We start from the raw sequence: 15,358 nt of genomic DNA, 5'->3' as shown, positions 1-15,358 counted from the left end.
GCCATGATGGATCCAGCCATGTGTTCTCATTGATGTTTTGAGGTGACAGTATGAAGTACCAAGTTAAGATTTATTCAGATTATAGCAGGGCTGGTTTGAATGCACTTTTTTTATTTTCTCTCATTTACTAAAAGTAAGAGTACCCAGTCAACTTCTTTAGTACCCATTCTTAAAGTTACTCAGGTATTCAGTAACAATGACTGGGGGCGGCCTATGAAACACCTACCATAGTCTGAAGAATAAAGGGGATAAACAAATTAAAATTTTTTTTATATGGAGCCATCAATGATTTGAATCGCTGCACCTGCAGAAAGCCTTGAATACTATGATACTAAGAAGGACAATGTGTGGGTGGGTTTTTTTTGTTTGTTTTTGTTTTAGAAAATCTGAAACTATAAAAGAATTGATATAGCAGTGGTGCCGGACAGGCAGCCCGTGAGCCAAAATGGACTTGTCAGAGGTTACAATCCAGTCAGCAGAACCACTTTGCACATTGTATAAATTACAAACAAGGAATTGACTGCATTAAAAAAAAAAAATGCATAGGCTGTCTCACATTCCTATTCCACTAAGAACAGGAACATATGAAAACGCTGAGACCCAAAGCAGAATCGTGGATGACAACAATTCCCATAGTAATACAGTAGTCATCGAAGCTATGGCAGCAAGGGGCAGCAATGCGATAAACCAAGTCGTTCCATTTACTACGATGGAGAAACAGTACTATTTCAGAAAGTTACCTTAAAGTCAAGGCCATCAACCTCTATTGACATTAATATGTGGTTCAGTGTCTTTCTCAAAGACCTTGATATATGGACATGTGATTAGAAAAAAGACCCACTCTACCAACTGAGTCGCTGCTTTAGGTAAACTATCATCCCTCGTGTTGTTGGTCGAGTCCACATAGTACACAAAGCCATCAGGAGCAATAAGTACAAGTACCAACACAGGCAGCAAGAGATATTGTTTGGGTGCAATATTTTTTTTTTATTTATTAGCAGAAAAATGCTCAGTATGTACTAAAAACACTTGTTTTGAAATACATGGAATGCTTATACTAGCAGTTGTATTGGAATATGCTCGATGGTGGGATAATGGTAACTGTCAAACCACAGCATACCACAATTAAATACAAGCCACAGTGCGCTTGCAAGTGTAAGATCACTTCACATTAAGCACAGCTGCAAAACTACTGAAGATATTGAATCCTTCAGGTTTCCTTTCCATGCCCTCAACTATTAATTCTTAAAGACAATGCCCCGTGAAAGCCTATTCAGTATACTTGCATTGCACAGATGTAATGAAAACATGTGATCCTTGATGCATATTTGCTGTATTTAGGATGAATATGCAATAAGTTCAATTAATTTCTGCTTGTTTTACCAAGTTTCCTGTTGTAGACATGTTACAGTAAATCGATATCTGTAAGCCAAAGGTAATCCCATTTTATACATAGACATACCACCATGACTCCACAGTGGAGATTGGGAAAACTAGGATAGAATTCCTGGTAACACGTAGTCCAAGCCAGACTACGTTTATTCATCATCTGTCATATACCTGTTGATGCTTTTTGAAGTGCAGGTGTGCAATTGTACAGATATGGGACATACCAGAATGAATATCCTGGTGGAAAAAAATGCTTTCATCATTTCTGAAGATAGTACATTATCTTACATATACTTGGCACAGTAATAAAAGCCCAACTGTGTCCGTAAATGTACGTCTGTCCTAGAGAAGAAACGAAAGTGCTGTACGGAAGAAAAAAGACCAAACACAAACAGAAAAATACAATTGTACAAAAGTGTAAATGCCAATCGGGCTTACTTGGGATATCTCTCTAAACCAACACTTTATCTATGAGTAGAGATTTATTCTTTCCATCGTCTGTTAGTTCTTTTTCATTCATGCCATCTCTTGGAAGGCTCTTCAGAGGGACACTCTGTCGTTTGTCTGCCACTTTCTCTTCCTGCAAAAATGGACAAAAATCGCAGGTCAAAACAAAATGAAAAAACAGCTGACGTGGACAGGGAAAATTAAGACAAGTGCAATGTATCCGTATTTTAAAATTAAAAACACAACATTCAATTACAAAAAAATAAATAAACCCAAACCCCTACATGTCCTAATCCAACATTTTGTCCATATATATATAGGAGAGTGTTTTGCAGTCATCATTGCATTAATTCTCGTCGCAACAAATCAGTTTCTTTAAAAAGTTATTGCTGTTGGTTCTCACAGGTGCTTGCCGTGTCCTGAGCCCAACGCAGGCAAACACTCTGGAAAAAGTACCCGTCTGAAAACAAACACACAAAGTGTCGATAAGTCACTCATGCAATTATTTGTAATTGTGCAAAGTTTCCTCTAAACAAAAGAGAGTGGATAATAGTACTTACTCTATGCTCTGGTGGTTCACCCTCTTTAAGTGCGATTAGATCCCACCACAACAACCCTTTTTTAATAGTGGCCCTCTTTGTTGGTCCTGTGTTAACAAAACAATAACAGTATAACATCAGTAAAAATGCAACGCAAGACATTTTCCATAAATTGACTTTTTGCTTCTTTTCAGACACAATTAGTTCCACATTTCCTCAAAATTGTGTCCCAGTACAAGAAGTGATTGCCTTAATGTTTGTGTCAGCTATAGGTGACAAAATGGTTATTTAAAACAAAAAACTAAACAGAAACAAAAAGAGTAACACAGTTCACCTTGGTGACGTTTGTTGTCAAACTGACAAGTGTATGCTGGTGATATATTCATATATTTTTCAGTTCAAATATTTAGAGCAGCAACTTAGACCTGATGAAATAAATTGGGTGTTTGTATTTGAGTGGTTCAGGAGGAATGATAATCACGACGATAATCTGAGCTTTCTTATTGTGGTATTGGTCAAAAATCTAAATACTGATTCCTTCACTTGGGCACTTTATAAGAATATAAGATTAATATTTTAAGTAAATTATAACATTACAACATATTTAATCTCTTTTTACCTGTTGTGTAGCTCACAATCAATCCAACTATTACAACGGAGCTGGTTGCCATCGCACCGAAGTAGAGGTAGGACATGGAGTAGAAGTTATGCAATCCCCTTGGTAAAGAAAAAAAAAGAATTAAACCATTGCACATAGTGATGATGAAAGTGATGTCTTTTTTTTATTTTTTTTTATGGTGTTCTTTTAGTATTGCAGAGTTGATTTGCTCGACCAAACACGAGAAACCAAACAACTAAATTCATCAAAATCAAATACAAAATGCGTTTTTGTTAATCCAACGTTTCTTGTACTGTTATGCCCTTTTTCATCTCACTGACCACTCATTGTCTGGGTGAAGTTTGGTGATGGAGTGCAGGTCCTGGCTTGGCCTGCGGTCCCAGGAGGTGTTTGTGGATCCACAGTCTTCTGTGAAGCTGGGGAGGACACCCATGGTTTTCTCACTGGGAGGATAAAGAGTTGAACCTACGGCGAGCCACAGAGAAACACAGAAGCCCACGAAAATGCCCGAGAACGCCCCCTGAAAGACATTAAAAGATTAATGGAACCGTGTTGAGTATAAATGATCACTGAGTAACTGCAACTATAATAGTTTTGTCATTGTTGTTTTGTTTGTCATAGTTTCATTGTGCATGTTAGATGGCAGATTAAGCCTTGAGATGCCAAAGAAGTGGTGACATTCGCTGTTGAGGGATATTTTTCATTAATGACACATTTCAGAACCGTTTTCCCTTTGATAAAGCAGAAAGATGAAACTCAGCCAACTAATTCAGTGCAGTTAAAATGGGCCTTCTAAAGTACTAATCAGACTCAATCTGTACCAATGATACAGATATTCTAGTATGTTATAATAGGAAACTAAAAAAAATAGAGAACATATTTGGCAGTTCAATATTTTATATCTTTTTCTTTTGTGTCATTGTATTAGTTTCTTTTATTACTAAGAAAACAGAAGAATGGATGAAAAGGAATGTATCTGTTACTTGTGCAGGGCAGTATGAGATTTGTCCTCTGTGGTTAATCCATCCCAAAGGACCAGTCGGAGAACACGGGGTATTTACCTGGGGAGTGTTTGGGGGGGGGGTTTATGGGTCTTGCTTGAAAGGACCACAGTGATTGTGATTAAAGAGGACACAAGCAGAGATTTTTACTTTCACCATCAGCATCACTTGCCGGTACAAGTATCTGAACCGCCAACCTTTTTGGGACACTGTCTTTTAAATGGTAACAAGCAGCTGTAGTTACTTTTTATTGGTAACAACAAAATTATTTTGGTGACGCTTCCAATATGAAAGTCAGCGAAGTCTTGGATACAAACTTTGCAGATGAAATGTAAACGTGACATTGACAGTCTCATAATATTTTTTGGTATTTGGTCATAAGTGTTTAACCATTAAAAACCCACACTCATGTTCCCCTACAAGGAAAATTTTTTATCTGCATTGCACGCGTGAGGTACATTAAATACATGCAATATGCTCTCACACGCTTCAAACATATTTCTGACATTCATTTTGAATTATGGCACAGTGTCAAATATCTAAAAGGTTACTTGACTTCACAATGTAAACTCAAGGATAAAGGATCTTTATGGAGCAACGTCACTCACCAGTCTGTTTGCCATCGGGACAAACATTCCTAAAATAAATACGCCAAGTATTGGGCCGCTGACCACACCCATGACTGTGAACGATCCCTGAAGAGAGAGCACCAGTCATATACTGAAACATACAGCCAAATTACTGCTTTGCTCAATATCAAGTGCTTTAACTTCTGATTATGTTGCACAATAAATACATGCATTAATATCAGCTACATTTCAGAGAATTAAATCATTTTAATTTAAAAATAATAGCAGCAGTGAAACGTTACAGAAGTACTCTTGTTCTGTATAACTGTTGTCATTACATTAACTTCCATATACTTCCATGAGCTACTTGCAGATAGAGTAGGCGAGTTATGTTCCTTGAGTGTGAACTCGCTGCTATATTACAGATGTGGCTTTTACATGGCAGATCAGAAGTCACACAGTGTGGAAAACTGTAGATGTTATACCTGAAGAACTCCCCAGTCCAAGAAGGAGGCCAGAGCAGCAACTGTGATACAACCAACTCCATATAGAAAAGCTAGTAGGGAAAGAGGAAGAATGCAAAATATGAGCCAACCCTATAATCTTGGACAAACCCTGTTAAATGAACAGTAGCTAGTATGAAATTCTGCATTTGCATTTCATGGACAGAAGGTGGACAAATCTGCCTTGATTCACAAACATCTTGTTTGAAAAGAAACAAAATACTAAAACCAAATAAATGTTTTTAAGAACTCATATTAGTGGCCACTCAGCAGTCAGCAAGAATCCACATACACAGTGATTTGGAAACAAGGACCAGTTTCTTCTGTGTCATGTGGTGGAGATGGGGCTGCAGCAGGTCCTCCATTGTCACTGCTGCCATGGCATTGATACTTGTGGAAGCCGTGCTATCAAAAGAAACTTATTTACAAGAAATCCAATTCATCAGAAGTACGACAGTTTAAAAAGAAGCAGAAAAACATGTTGGTTTTTTTTTCACTTCTATAAGTTATTTTACGAGTTTGCATGTTCTCCCCCATGTGGGCATGGGAACTACAGTTTCCTTTCCCAGTCTGAAAACATGTGTGAGGTTAACTGGTAAACCTAAATTGGCCCAAGGTGTGAATGTGAGTGTGTGTGGTTGTCTGTCTCTCTGTGTTTGCCCTGTGAAGGACTGGTGACCTCTCCAGCATGTATCCTGCCCTTGCACACTATTATAGAAGATCTGATGGGTGGAAGTTGTCTCGATAATGATGACATCTGTGAGCTGAAATGCTTTTCATATCTTGATTTGAACTAAAAGTAAAGACTAAAATGTGTCACCTGTAATCTCCCCATAGTGTCATTTCTCTAGTTATACTTATCTTAAGGCTTTATTTGACTAAAGGGCCGATATAATTATACATTTCACGAAATAAAAGTAGTCCCACAAAATGATTTGTACATGATCTGTTCCCACAAAAGCCGTTCATTTAAAATGGCTGCGTCATAGAAAGTGGGGGGACTCCAGGAAGAATTGTGAACCACTTTAATAAAGTATAGTATGTTGCTGTATCTTGATCTATGTGGTATTCAGTACTCTCCCCCTGTTATGAGCCTTCTGGCATTTAGTGTTTTTGTTGCCATTTGGGTTTTTTATGGACTGATTTCTGAATATTCATGTTTTCTTATTCTTGCCTTTGTAATGAACAGGACTCAATTTGTTTGTTTTTGTTGTTGTTTTATTTATTATTGTGTATGAAGTAAAAAAAAAAAAAACAACCTCCAAATAAAAGTGCCATAAAAGAAAAGCTGATAGGGTTGATTTGAAAAGCGGCAGTTGAATTATTGGGGTAAAAAGTTCCATCAATTCCTTTATAAATACATCAAGAATGAAACAGTAAAGTTGAATACTCTTATTGTTTATATTTCAGTACAGCTTTAAAAAAAAAAAAAAAAAAAAATGCTTGAAATATGAAAACATAATTAAGGTAACTAAAATGGAAATACCTCAGAGTACCACTGTATGCGCAGGCAAGGAAAAGACCTGGGAATCCTGGATGATGTCTGAATATGTCCAACACAAAATAAGGCATGTACTTCACCGGATGAGCATGGAGGTAAAAATGAAAATGTGAAACATTAGTGAGTAGTCAGTTTGATACACAGGGAGCATTTTATCTTGTGAATTTGTAAAATATGCTTACATTTTTTGTGTTTTGAATTCGAGCTACACTAACAAAACAGAGGCCTGGTGAGTTTAGAGCCAAATGAGTGTCCGACTCAAATGTAAAATTATAGAAGATGGATTGGGTTAAAACAGTTTAAAAAAAAAAAAACTTGTTTAACATGAATAATTACCAGATCAGGAGCTGTAATCTTTCCAGACTTCAGAGGATCGCAACTGATGTAATAGGCGAACATGACAATGCCGCAGGTTGCTGCACTGCTCACAATGAGGCAGAGACCGATTTGGTTCACAAACAGGGCCCTGGAATCACACACACACACACACACACACACACACACACACACACACACACACACACACACACACACACACACACACACACACACACACACACACACACACACACACACACACACACACACACACACACACACACACACACACACACACACACACACACACACACACACACACACACACACACACACACACACACACACACACACACACGTCATCAATCACCTAGCGATGGAACAATACAAATAAACAAATGATCTAACTAATAATGGATTTCTAATTTCAACCTATTTGGTGAAAAGCTCATTTGGAATTGATAAAGAGCTTTTAGGGAATACAAAAAGATACTTACTGTCCATACATTTGTCAGGTATTATTTTAAAGTCAAAATCAAGACAGTGACGAATTAAAGTAATGATGGATATTCTATTTCATTCCTGCTTGTCCCACAAACACACAACAACAAAACAAAACAAGGTAAAAGGTTACACGATGTCCACGTGATGGTTCAATATCTACAGAGGTTTGGGTGGGTCTATTCCTGTGTATTCCGTAAGTATCTGAGAAAGGCAGCATGAATTATGAGTTTTCATTACTCTGTCTGCATGTTTGTCGTTTATCCCCAGCATTAGTCGTGTACATTTCCCATCTTTGTATGTCTTTGTATTCATCTTTTACCATGTCTTACATGTTCATAAAGGTGTTTTACTAAGTGCTAACCAACTAAGCATGATGGTTTGTTGGTCAAAATAATGTCACCTTAAACAAATAGCCTTCTGAAGCTTTGATATCTATGCAAATATTGAAAATGTGTTCTGAACCATCACTAATTTGTACAAAATGTAGAACCCAAAGGAAAGTAAGGGAAACAACCTACCCGCATTATTGTCTTTAGATCTCTATTTACCATTTCCAGTACTTCAATTCTTATGTAATGGATGTGATGGGTATTTTGCAGATGTCTTCATCATTACACCTTCTCATCCTGTTACATGCAGCTGCAGTTTCACTTTTGGCTTCCCCCCAAAAGATTCCTCAGAAAATGGGGTCACTTCACAGACCCTACTCTAATATTTGTCTTTAAGCTCAAACCATTTGAATGCATGTTGACATTTTGAAATGTTTAATCTCCTCTCACCACTGGGCGTCCCTCTCTGTCCTGCAGGAGATGTATCGCTGGACTTGTGCTTGGTTCACCCCGTACATGGACAGCCAGACTGACGCACCCCCGACCGAGAGGCTCCAGAAAGTGTAACGCTGCCGTGGGTCAACACTGAAACTATAGAATGAACAACTATTATCACATGTCCAAGGTAAAAACACAAGTTACATTGCAATCAAGTTGTTGTCATGAAGACTACATACAATGGTGGCTTTTACGGGTTGACTTTGTTCTTATGTGTCACAGCAATCCCAAAAAGTTAGATGTTGAAATTGTTTTTACTCATCAAAATTAATGCGTGATCCATTGTTGGCGATCTCCAGTACCCGTGCAGGACCACCAACCAGGACTGTGCCGTGGATGAAAATGGCCATAAAACCCGACAACATAACGATGATCTGGAAAACGTCAGTCCAAACCACAGCTTTCATGCCACCCTGCACACAGATGGTGGACAAGACACATTCACACCGTAACAGATGAGGGCACATCACAGCACACCATAATAATATTAGTCATACTATTTGTGACTTTCAAATAAAGATTGAAAGTCACAATGCAACTCTTATGCAATGATATTATATCATTAATCCACTAAAACAAGGAGCTTTAAGTGTCATTCAAGTTAATGAGCTTATGTTGTTACTTACCAGTGTGGTGTACAATGTGCAGATGATCCCAGTAGAAAACAAAGACACCCACATATTGAGGCCAGTTGCTGTAAATATACAATGAGGATTTCAGTTTAATACATTCAATTATCGAACTGTTGATATATACATTTATTTTAAGAATGCCAGTGAGCATTTACCAATATGTCCGTAACTTATAAAACGTTGACCAACTTGGGCCTGTCAGAGTCTAATTGTGACATTAAAAATGTTAAGTAGTGAATAAAATAAAAGATGAATTAAGAAATAGTTTAATATTTGAAAACCATGCTGTTGGACATACAATGGTTAAAAATATGTTACAATGTGGTTTTCTGAACAAAATGACACTTGAAAATGTAAATATATTATTATGATTATGATTATTATGATTATTATTATAATTAATATTAGTATTTCAGTGTTTTCCATTTTCTGTGTAAATGGATTTTATCAAATCTGCATTACCTTGGTTGAGGATTAATGCTGGTGCATAGATAACGATCCCTGTGTAGAGCAGCTGTGGACAAAAGAAAATGTGTGAACACACTGCAATAAAGATTGTACAATCTCGATTCACAGCTTACAGTCCCTGAAGTTTGTATTCAAGCTAATGACTAATTGTACTTTATTAATCCACTTGGGGAAATTTCTTTCCTGCATTGACCAAATCATATATCTTGGGTACGGCCACATTACGACTCTCCAGGGAGCAGATGGGGGTCGAGGGTCTTGCTCAGGGACCCACAGTGGGGATCTGTCCACATTGGCGATCGAACCTGCAAATTTTCAATCCCAAGTCCGCCTCTCTAACCTCGAAGCCACCACTAAAATATTCTCTTGTCATCGTTAAACTCTTTGAATACATGGTGATGACTTATTCCAGGTTGAATGAGGGAGAACAGAATGATTTCTGTCTTACCGTTGCAATGAGAAACTGGACACTTCCCAACAGCTGCATCCCTCGGCCAAATCTCATCTTCAGATACTGTGACAGGCAGAAGGCCAGAGTTATGACACAGAGCATGTCGGCACACACACACCCCTCATCCATCTTCACCTTCAATATTTACAGTGTTTGATGATCCACAGGTGCATTGAAACGGTGTCTCAAGTGAATCTTGACCATATTTCTACATTGTGATTGGCTAAAACAAACTTTGGTATGTAATCTGTTTCGATTTATTGTAATCTGTTCAATCCATTTTAGATAATACATTTATTCTGAGAGGTTTGATTCCTCGTTCCTCGTAAAGCTTGTTTCTACAGACATGGATATATGATTCAGTCACAGATCTGGTCTCACATTTCTGGTGAATTATTGAGCTTATCTGAAATGTGCAGCAAGTATTTCTAAAATAAACGACTTCTTATATGAATATTCTACCACAGATCATCTGCAAAACTCAATATCTTTGTAGTTTAATCTATTATTGTAAAATGTATTAACTTTACAAGCTTCCCTTTGTATTGTGTATAACTCCTGCCATATTTATTTTAATTGCAATGATCATAGTAAAAGTTTAACTGATGATTTGATGGGATGAAACCAGAGAATACCAAAGAAATACCACAACAAAGTAAAATGTGGGAAATTCTCTAATAAGCAGTCTATTGACATGACTGCCTGCACGCTGTGCTCTCAAAAATAAATAAAATTGGCAAATTTAAAATAATTCAAAAATGATTACCATTACAAACTCCATCTGTAATTTTTCGGCCGTTATATTTCAGTCTGCCATTGTAAAAACAAACTCTTGATCAGTTCATAAAAGGACTGAGCCAGTAGTTGAAAGCTCAACATAACCTGATTAGTGCTGGTGATCCCCAGTCTATAGAAGACAGGCAGGAACAGGTAGGCCGTCAGCAGGGAGTTGATGCTTTGTCCGAGGCACATGTAGAGGAATTTAAAGCCATAGCGAAAACCTTCTGCAGGAACACCCAAAACCTGGACCGCTGACATAAAACTGGCACAGAGCGACAGCCCCACAGGCACAGCTGGCAAGCTGCGACCCCCAGTGAAGAAATCCTCAGCTGTGGCTTCCCTCCGCCCCTTCTTCAGGGCTTGGAAAAGTCCTATTGCCATTGAAATTAACAACATGGCAGCAAAGACTGCGTAGTCAGCCAGAACAAAGCCCGTTTGATCATTCATCATTCCTATATGATCCAGATGTTTGGCGGATCTGTTAGAGGATAAGACAGTTTATTAGTGATCAAACAATGGGCAGAATGTAGGGGATGTACTTACAGATGTGTAAAAACATTAGGCAAGAACTGGAGGGGAGAAACAAAAAAAAGAAGCAAACTGAACTTGTTCTACTCCTTTCTTCAGGAAAAATAATAAAAATGACTGAATTATACATTTTGAAGAAAACACTGTATGTTAATTGATTGCAGTTATATCGGCATGGTTATCTTTTTCCTCATAAAGCTCAGAGTCGATGATGGTGAGAAATAAACACTGTGTGGCCATGTAAATGTAGGATATCCTCAGAGACAAAGTGATAAACTGACATCGTAAAATACGTCATTCTTGCTGCAAAAAAACCAAACAAAAAAAGACAGAAAACAGAAATAATTAAAGCAATTAAACAAAGGAACAATTGATATGTATCTGGTTATTATACTGTCTCTATTATCTCGGTGCCTGGCTTCCCCATAGTTGAAAAGGTTTGGGTTGCTGGTAATTGTGCTTACTGTAATTGCCGGAAGTAATTCCAAGGACTTCACAGCACCACGGTGCTGTATGTAAAAACCATGAGGGATTTATTTTCAGTGATTTATCTCGTCCTGTTCCATTTAGATGTACAACAATAAAAGCTGTAAAGATAAGACCTTAGTCCTCAATTTTAATGTCTGGTAAAACAATGTCCATGGCTAGAAGAACATTTATTAACCCTTTATGGCACCAGTGACCATATTTGGTAACTATCACGTTTCTCCTTATGTCCTCTGAACTGATGGTTGTAAATTGATGACAGACCAATGAAATGTGGATTTAAAGTTGTGCTACACATTATGACAGCTGCTGCTTTTGTGGGATTTCTGGAATCAGCTTTATCCTTCTCCTAATAACAGAAACAGGGCATTGTTTTGTTTCTGGTGAAGCAACTCTTACTCCTGCTCAGTGCACAGGGCCACCTGATTAATTATACAACTTCTAATATTAATTCAGTGGAAAGTTTGGGGGAGCAAATTAAGCCAAACACATAATTTTAACCCTTCACAAGACATGTTCTGATATAAATTTTTTATATAATAGGACCTTAACAATCAAGCCAATGAAATGTAAAGAAGTCATAATCTCAAAAATCAAACTTCTCATCCCAAAGTATTTGAGAGCTCTTTCACGGTTACATGCATTTCCTTATTTTTTAATGTCCTGTCATTTAGCAAAAGCACAGTCCTGAAAAAAAAGTCCCATTAAATAACGAGTATAACTGTGTATTTAGTTAAATTAATGTGTGCATTAGGCGAGACAAATGCATTAAATATTTCTTTAGGAATAAGAAAAAGTTAAAGAAAACTCACCACTGCTACTCAGTTCAGCTCCGGTGCTGCTTCCAGACAGAGAGGAATGCGCGAGCAGCTCTTGGGAGCTGGTTCGATCTATGAGTGTGTGTGTGTGTGTGTGTGTGTGTGTGTGTGTGTGTGTGTGTGTGTGTGTGTGTGTGTGTGTGTGTGTGTGTGTGTGTGTGTGTGTGTGTGTCTTCGTCATGAAGGTTGCTTAGAAGTTGTTGCTGTTTGAATAAGCACAGTCATGCCTCATGATCTTTTTTTTTCTTCTTTTTTTTTAAAAGACTGGGCTCATTCACTCACCTGTGAAAAATCGAAATGTTTGAATGTATGAATTTCACAAAATATGATGGGTTTTGATTAACTTTCTCCCCAAAGTGGTTAATGTTTATATTCTTTATTATCGTATCACAAGTCAAGAGTTTATACCCTTGAATAATCAGTCCCCAATAACTGTCCTCCGACGTTACAATTTGTAGTTTCAAACCCTGAAATACCCTTAAGACTGCAGTAAGATAACCCTGATATCGTCACCACCAGGAGAGAGTCACTCACAGTCACTGATGATATTCCAGCATAAGACTGTGAAAGCCAGAGTACCCAGAGAAAACCCATGAAGCACAGAGGGAGAACATGCAAACATTCACACTATTGAACATCTGTGAGGTTGTGAGCACAAACCACCACCATCGTGTGGTAACGAGGACGTTTTTGACAACAGAGAACTCCACTGCTGTGGCATCAATGGTATGTTACTGTATTTACAAAAGAACAATAATGACATATGGCTCCAGGGGGCTGGTTCTCAGCGGATTGCAGCCCTTGCACACATTTGATTGACTTCACACCTGCCAGTGCAGAATAAGCCTTAATATATTCTGTTAGCTATTGTTGTGGTTGCTGTTCAATTGAATCACTCATGAACAAAATGTTACTTCTAATTAAAATGTTTTCTAGAGTAAATTGCATTCATCTTCTCAGTTACCTCACAACAACGTGGGGCTTGGTGTGATGGAACAATGTCACCTTGATGTCTGGTTTATATGCCAATGGTGGATCTGTGTGTGGTCATGTTAAAAAACTCCGCTCACCTGATCATTCAGTCTGTCCACGTCTTGTCTGCCCGGCCTCTCTGTCCTCATCAGTGTGTTTGTTGTTGCATTCTCTTCTAAACCAAAGCTATTTGAAGCAATGAGTGAGAGAAACTACTCAAAGGACTAAATCAGCATTATAATAAATGTATCCCAAAAAAGGAATATAAAATATCATGAAATAGGAATAGAGCGCATGGCCTCACTTGCAAGAGAATAACAGTAACAACACAGCATTGATACAGTGAAAGTAAATGCAGTGATAATACAGTGATGAACATTTGAGTACGGTCACCAAAGAGAACTGGATACTAATTTACTTGATGGTGAGCTGCCAGAAAATCACTATAAGGTTTTACAATATTGTGTCAAGATGGACTTTCAGTTGTTTTCCTCCAGAGCAATGAACAGAGGATTAACTATCAGACTTTACTGAACCCAGAGAGGATCATAGAGATGTTCAAAGCAATATAGTAATACAGATGAAAAGTATGACGTAAAATAGATATGTTGCACTCACAGCACATGTACTGTCTGGGAGTTAATGCGTGAGCGAGTGCACGCACCTTGTGTTATTTATCTCATACTGCGCATATTGTAGTAGTCTCAGTGTTACAGGAATACTGGTTTATCATTGAGGAAATACTCAAAAAAAGCATTGATGAAATATTGATCTACGGTGTGTGTGTGTGTGTGTGTGTGTGTGTGTGTGTGTGTGTGTAAGGAGGAGAACTTATTGGATATAAAGAAGAATGGGGAAGTCGTGCAATGTCGTCAGTGGGGAAAAAATGGAAAATCAAATTCTCACATTCTTTTTTTATAATAACAATAAGAAGAAGTAGAAGAAGAAGTAGAAAGAAAGCATACTTTCCAGTTGACCTTAACTACACATTTAACGGGCAGAGTGCTGCCACATTTCAGCAGCTGCCAGCAGTGGTAGTCAAGAGTAGAGTTGGCAAAGCAGTTGTTGGTAAAACACAATAGGGATAAAAGCTTCCTCTTGGGTCATGACACAACGTTTTGTCTCAGTACTCCCAATAGTTGTCCGAATAACTCCTTTCACATATGCACGAGTCACTGCTAACACTAAAAGTAAATGTTGACAGCCTTGGTAAACAATAGCACTGTTGTAATGTTCTTTTTTTTCCAGTTTGGTGCACCTCTCTCCTCTCTTTCTCCCCTTCTCTTAGTGCTGCACTCTCCAGGGACAAGCACACACACCTGAGGCTGATCATGATCAGCGTGTTACTTAAACCGGCAGCTGATCGAAGGGTCCTGCCGGATTATTGTCGATCGTCCTGAGTGGTCCTGGAGTCGCCTCCCGTCTCGTCTCCGACGCGTGCTGCTTGCACTCCTGTTTTGTTTTTTCAGCCGTACTCCGGCTCGCTTTGTGTTTTTGTGGAGAGAATAAACTGTTCCTTTTTACCTCCGATTACCCGTCTCTGCTTTTGGCTGCTTCGCCATCACAACTGTCAAACTAAAGATGTTAACATTTGTTGGTCAGCATTTAGCACCAAGTGACAATGGGCCAATATCGGTGAAGCAAATAAAATGTGACATTTGATTCCAAACAGGCCATTATTGACTTTGAGCTTCCCTTCTTGATTCCGTGTTATCTTTCTTATCAAAGGTCAAACTTTCCACCAAATAAAAAAAAAAGAGCAATAAACCAAACCTTTGCTCTTTGAATCATAGTGAAACACAAAAGTAAAGCTACTTGAATGTAGGACTTTTTTTAGAGGGTTCATATTATGCAAAATTCACTTTCTAATGGTTTTCCAACAGTAATAAGCATCCCCATTCCTGGAATGACGCCCCAGAAGTGAAGAAAATCTGGCATTTCCCTCCCTGGCTTGCTTCAATTTTTAAGAAGTGCGTGCTTTAACGAGCGAATCAGAAATCAAACCC

General features: G+C 38.2%; 1 protein-coding gene across 1 annotated transcript; it reads right to left on the bottom strand.

Annotated features, from left to right (window-relative positions):
- Window positions 1-969: 969 nt before the first annotated feature.
- On the bottom strand, window positions 970-12,453 carry slc5a5 (solute carrier family 5 member 5). Its single transcript, XM_080473897.1, has 17 exons — window positions 12,375-12,453; window positions 10,651-11,026; window positions 9,766-9,831; window positions 9,312-9,363; window positions 8,844-8,911; window positions 8,476-8,630; window positions 8,170-8,310; window positions 6,905-7,034; window positions 6,554-6,642; window positions 5,360-5,472; window positions 5,050-5,120; window positions 4,604-4,690; window positions 3,315-3,514; window positions 2,995-3,092; window positions 2,397-2,482; window positions 2,240-2,296; window positions 970-1,969 (listed from the first exon to the last, which is right to left on the bottom strand). Exons 2-17 carry the CDS (start codon window positions 10,996-10,998, stop codon window positions 1,841-1,843), a joined length of 1,890 nt encoding a protein of 629 aa, XP_080330023.1. The 5' UTR covers window positions 10,999-11,026; window positions 12,375-12,453; the 3' UTR covers window positions 970-1,840.
- Between the last annotated feature and the right edge of the window lie 2,905 nt (window positions 12,454-15,358).

The sequence above is a fragment of the Lipophrys pholis genome (genome assembly GCF_963383615.2).
Source record: "Lipophrys pholis genome assembly, chromosome: 10".
NCBI lineage: Eukaryota > Metazoa > Chordata > Actinopteri > Blenniiformes > Blenniidae > Lipophrys > Lipophrys pholis.
Note: the sequence above shows the minus strand (reverse complement) of the source record. Positions and strands in the feature narration are given on the sequence as shown.

Coding starts and splice junctions, on each gene's coding strand:
- slc5a5 (XM_080473897.1), bottom strand. CDS start 10,998: ATGATGAATGATCAAACGGGCTTTGTTCTGGCTGACTACGCAGTCTTT. Junction 4,691..5,049: donor TGGACTGGGGAGTTCTTCAG/GTATAACATCTA, acceptor CTCTCTCTTCAG/GGATCGTTCACAGTCATGGG. Junction 3,515..4,603: donor TCCCGATGGCAAACAGACTG/GTGAGTGACGTT, acceptor AATGTCTTTCAG/GGGGCGTTCTCGGGCATTTT.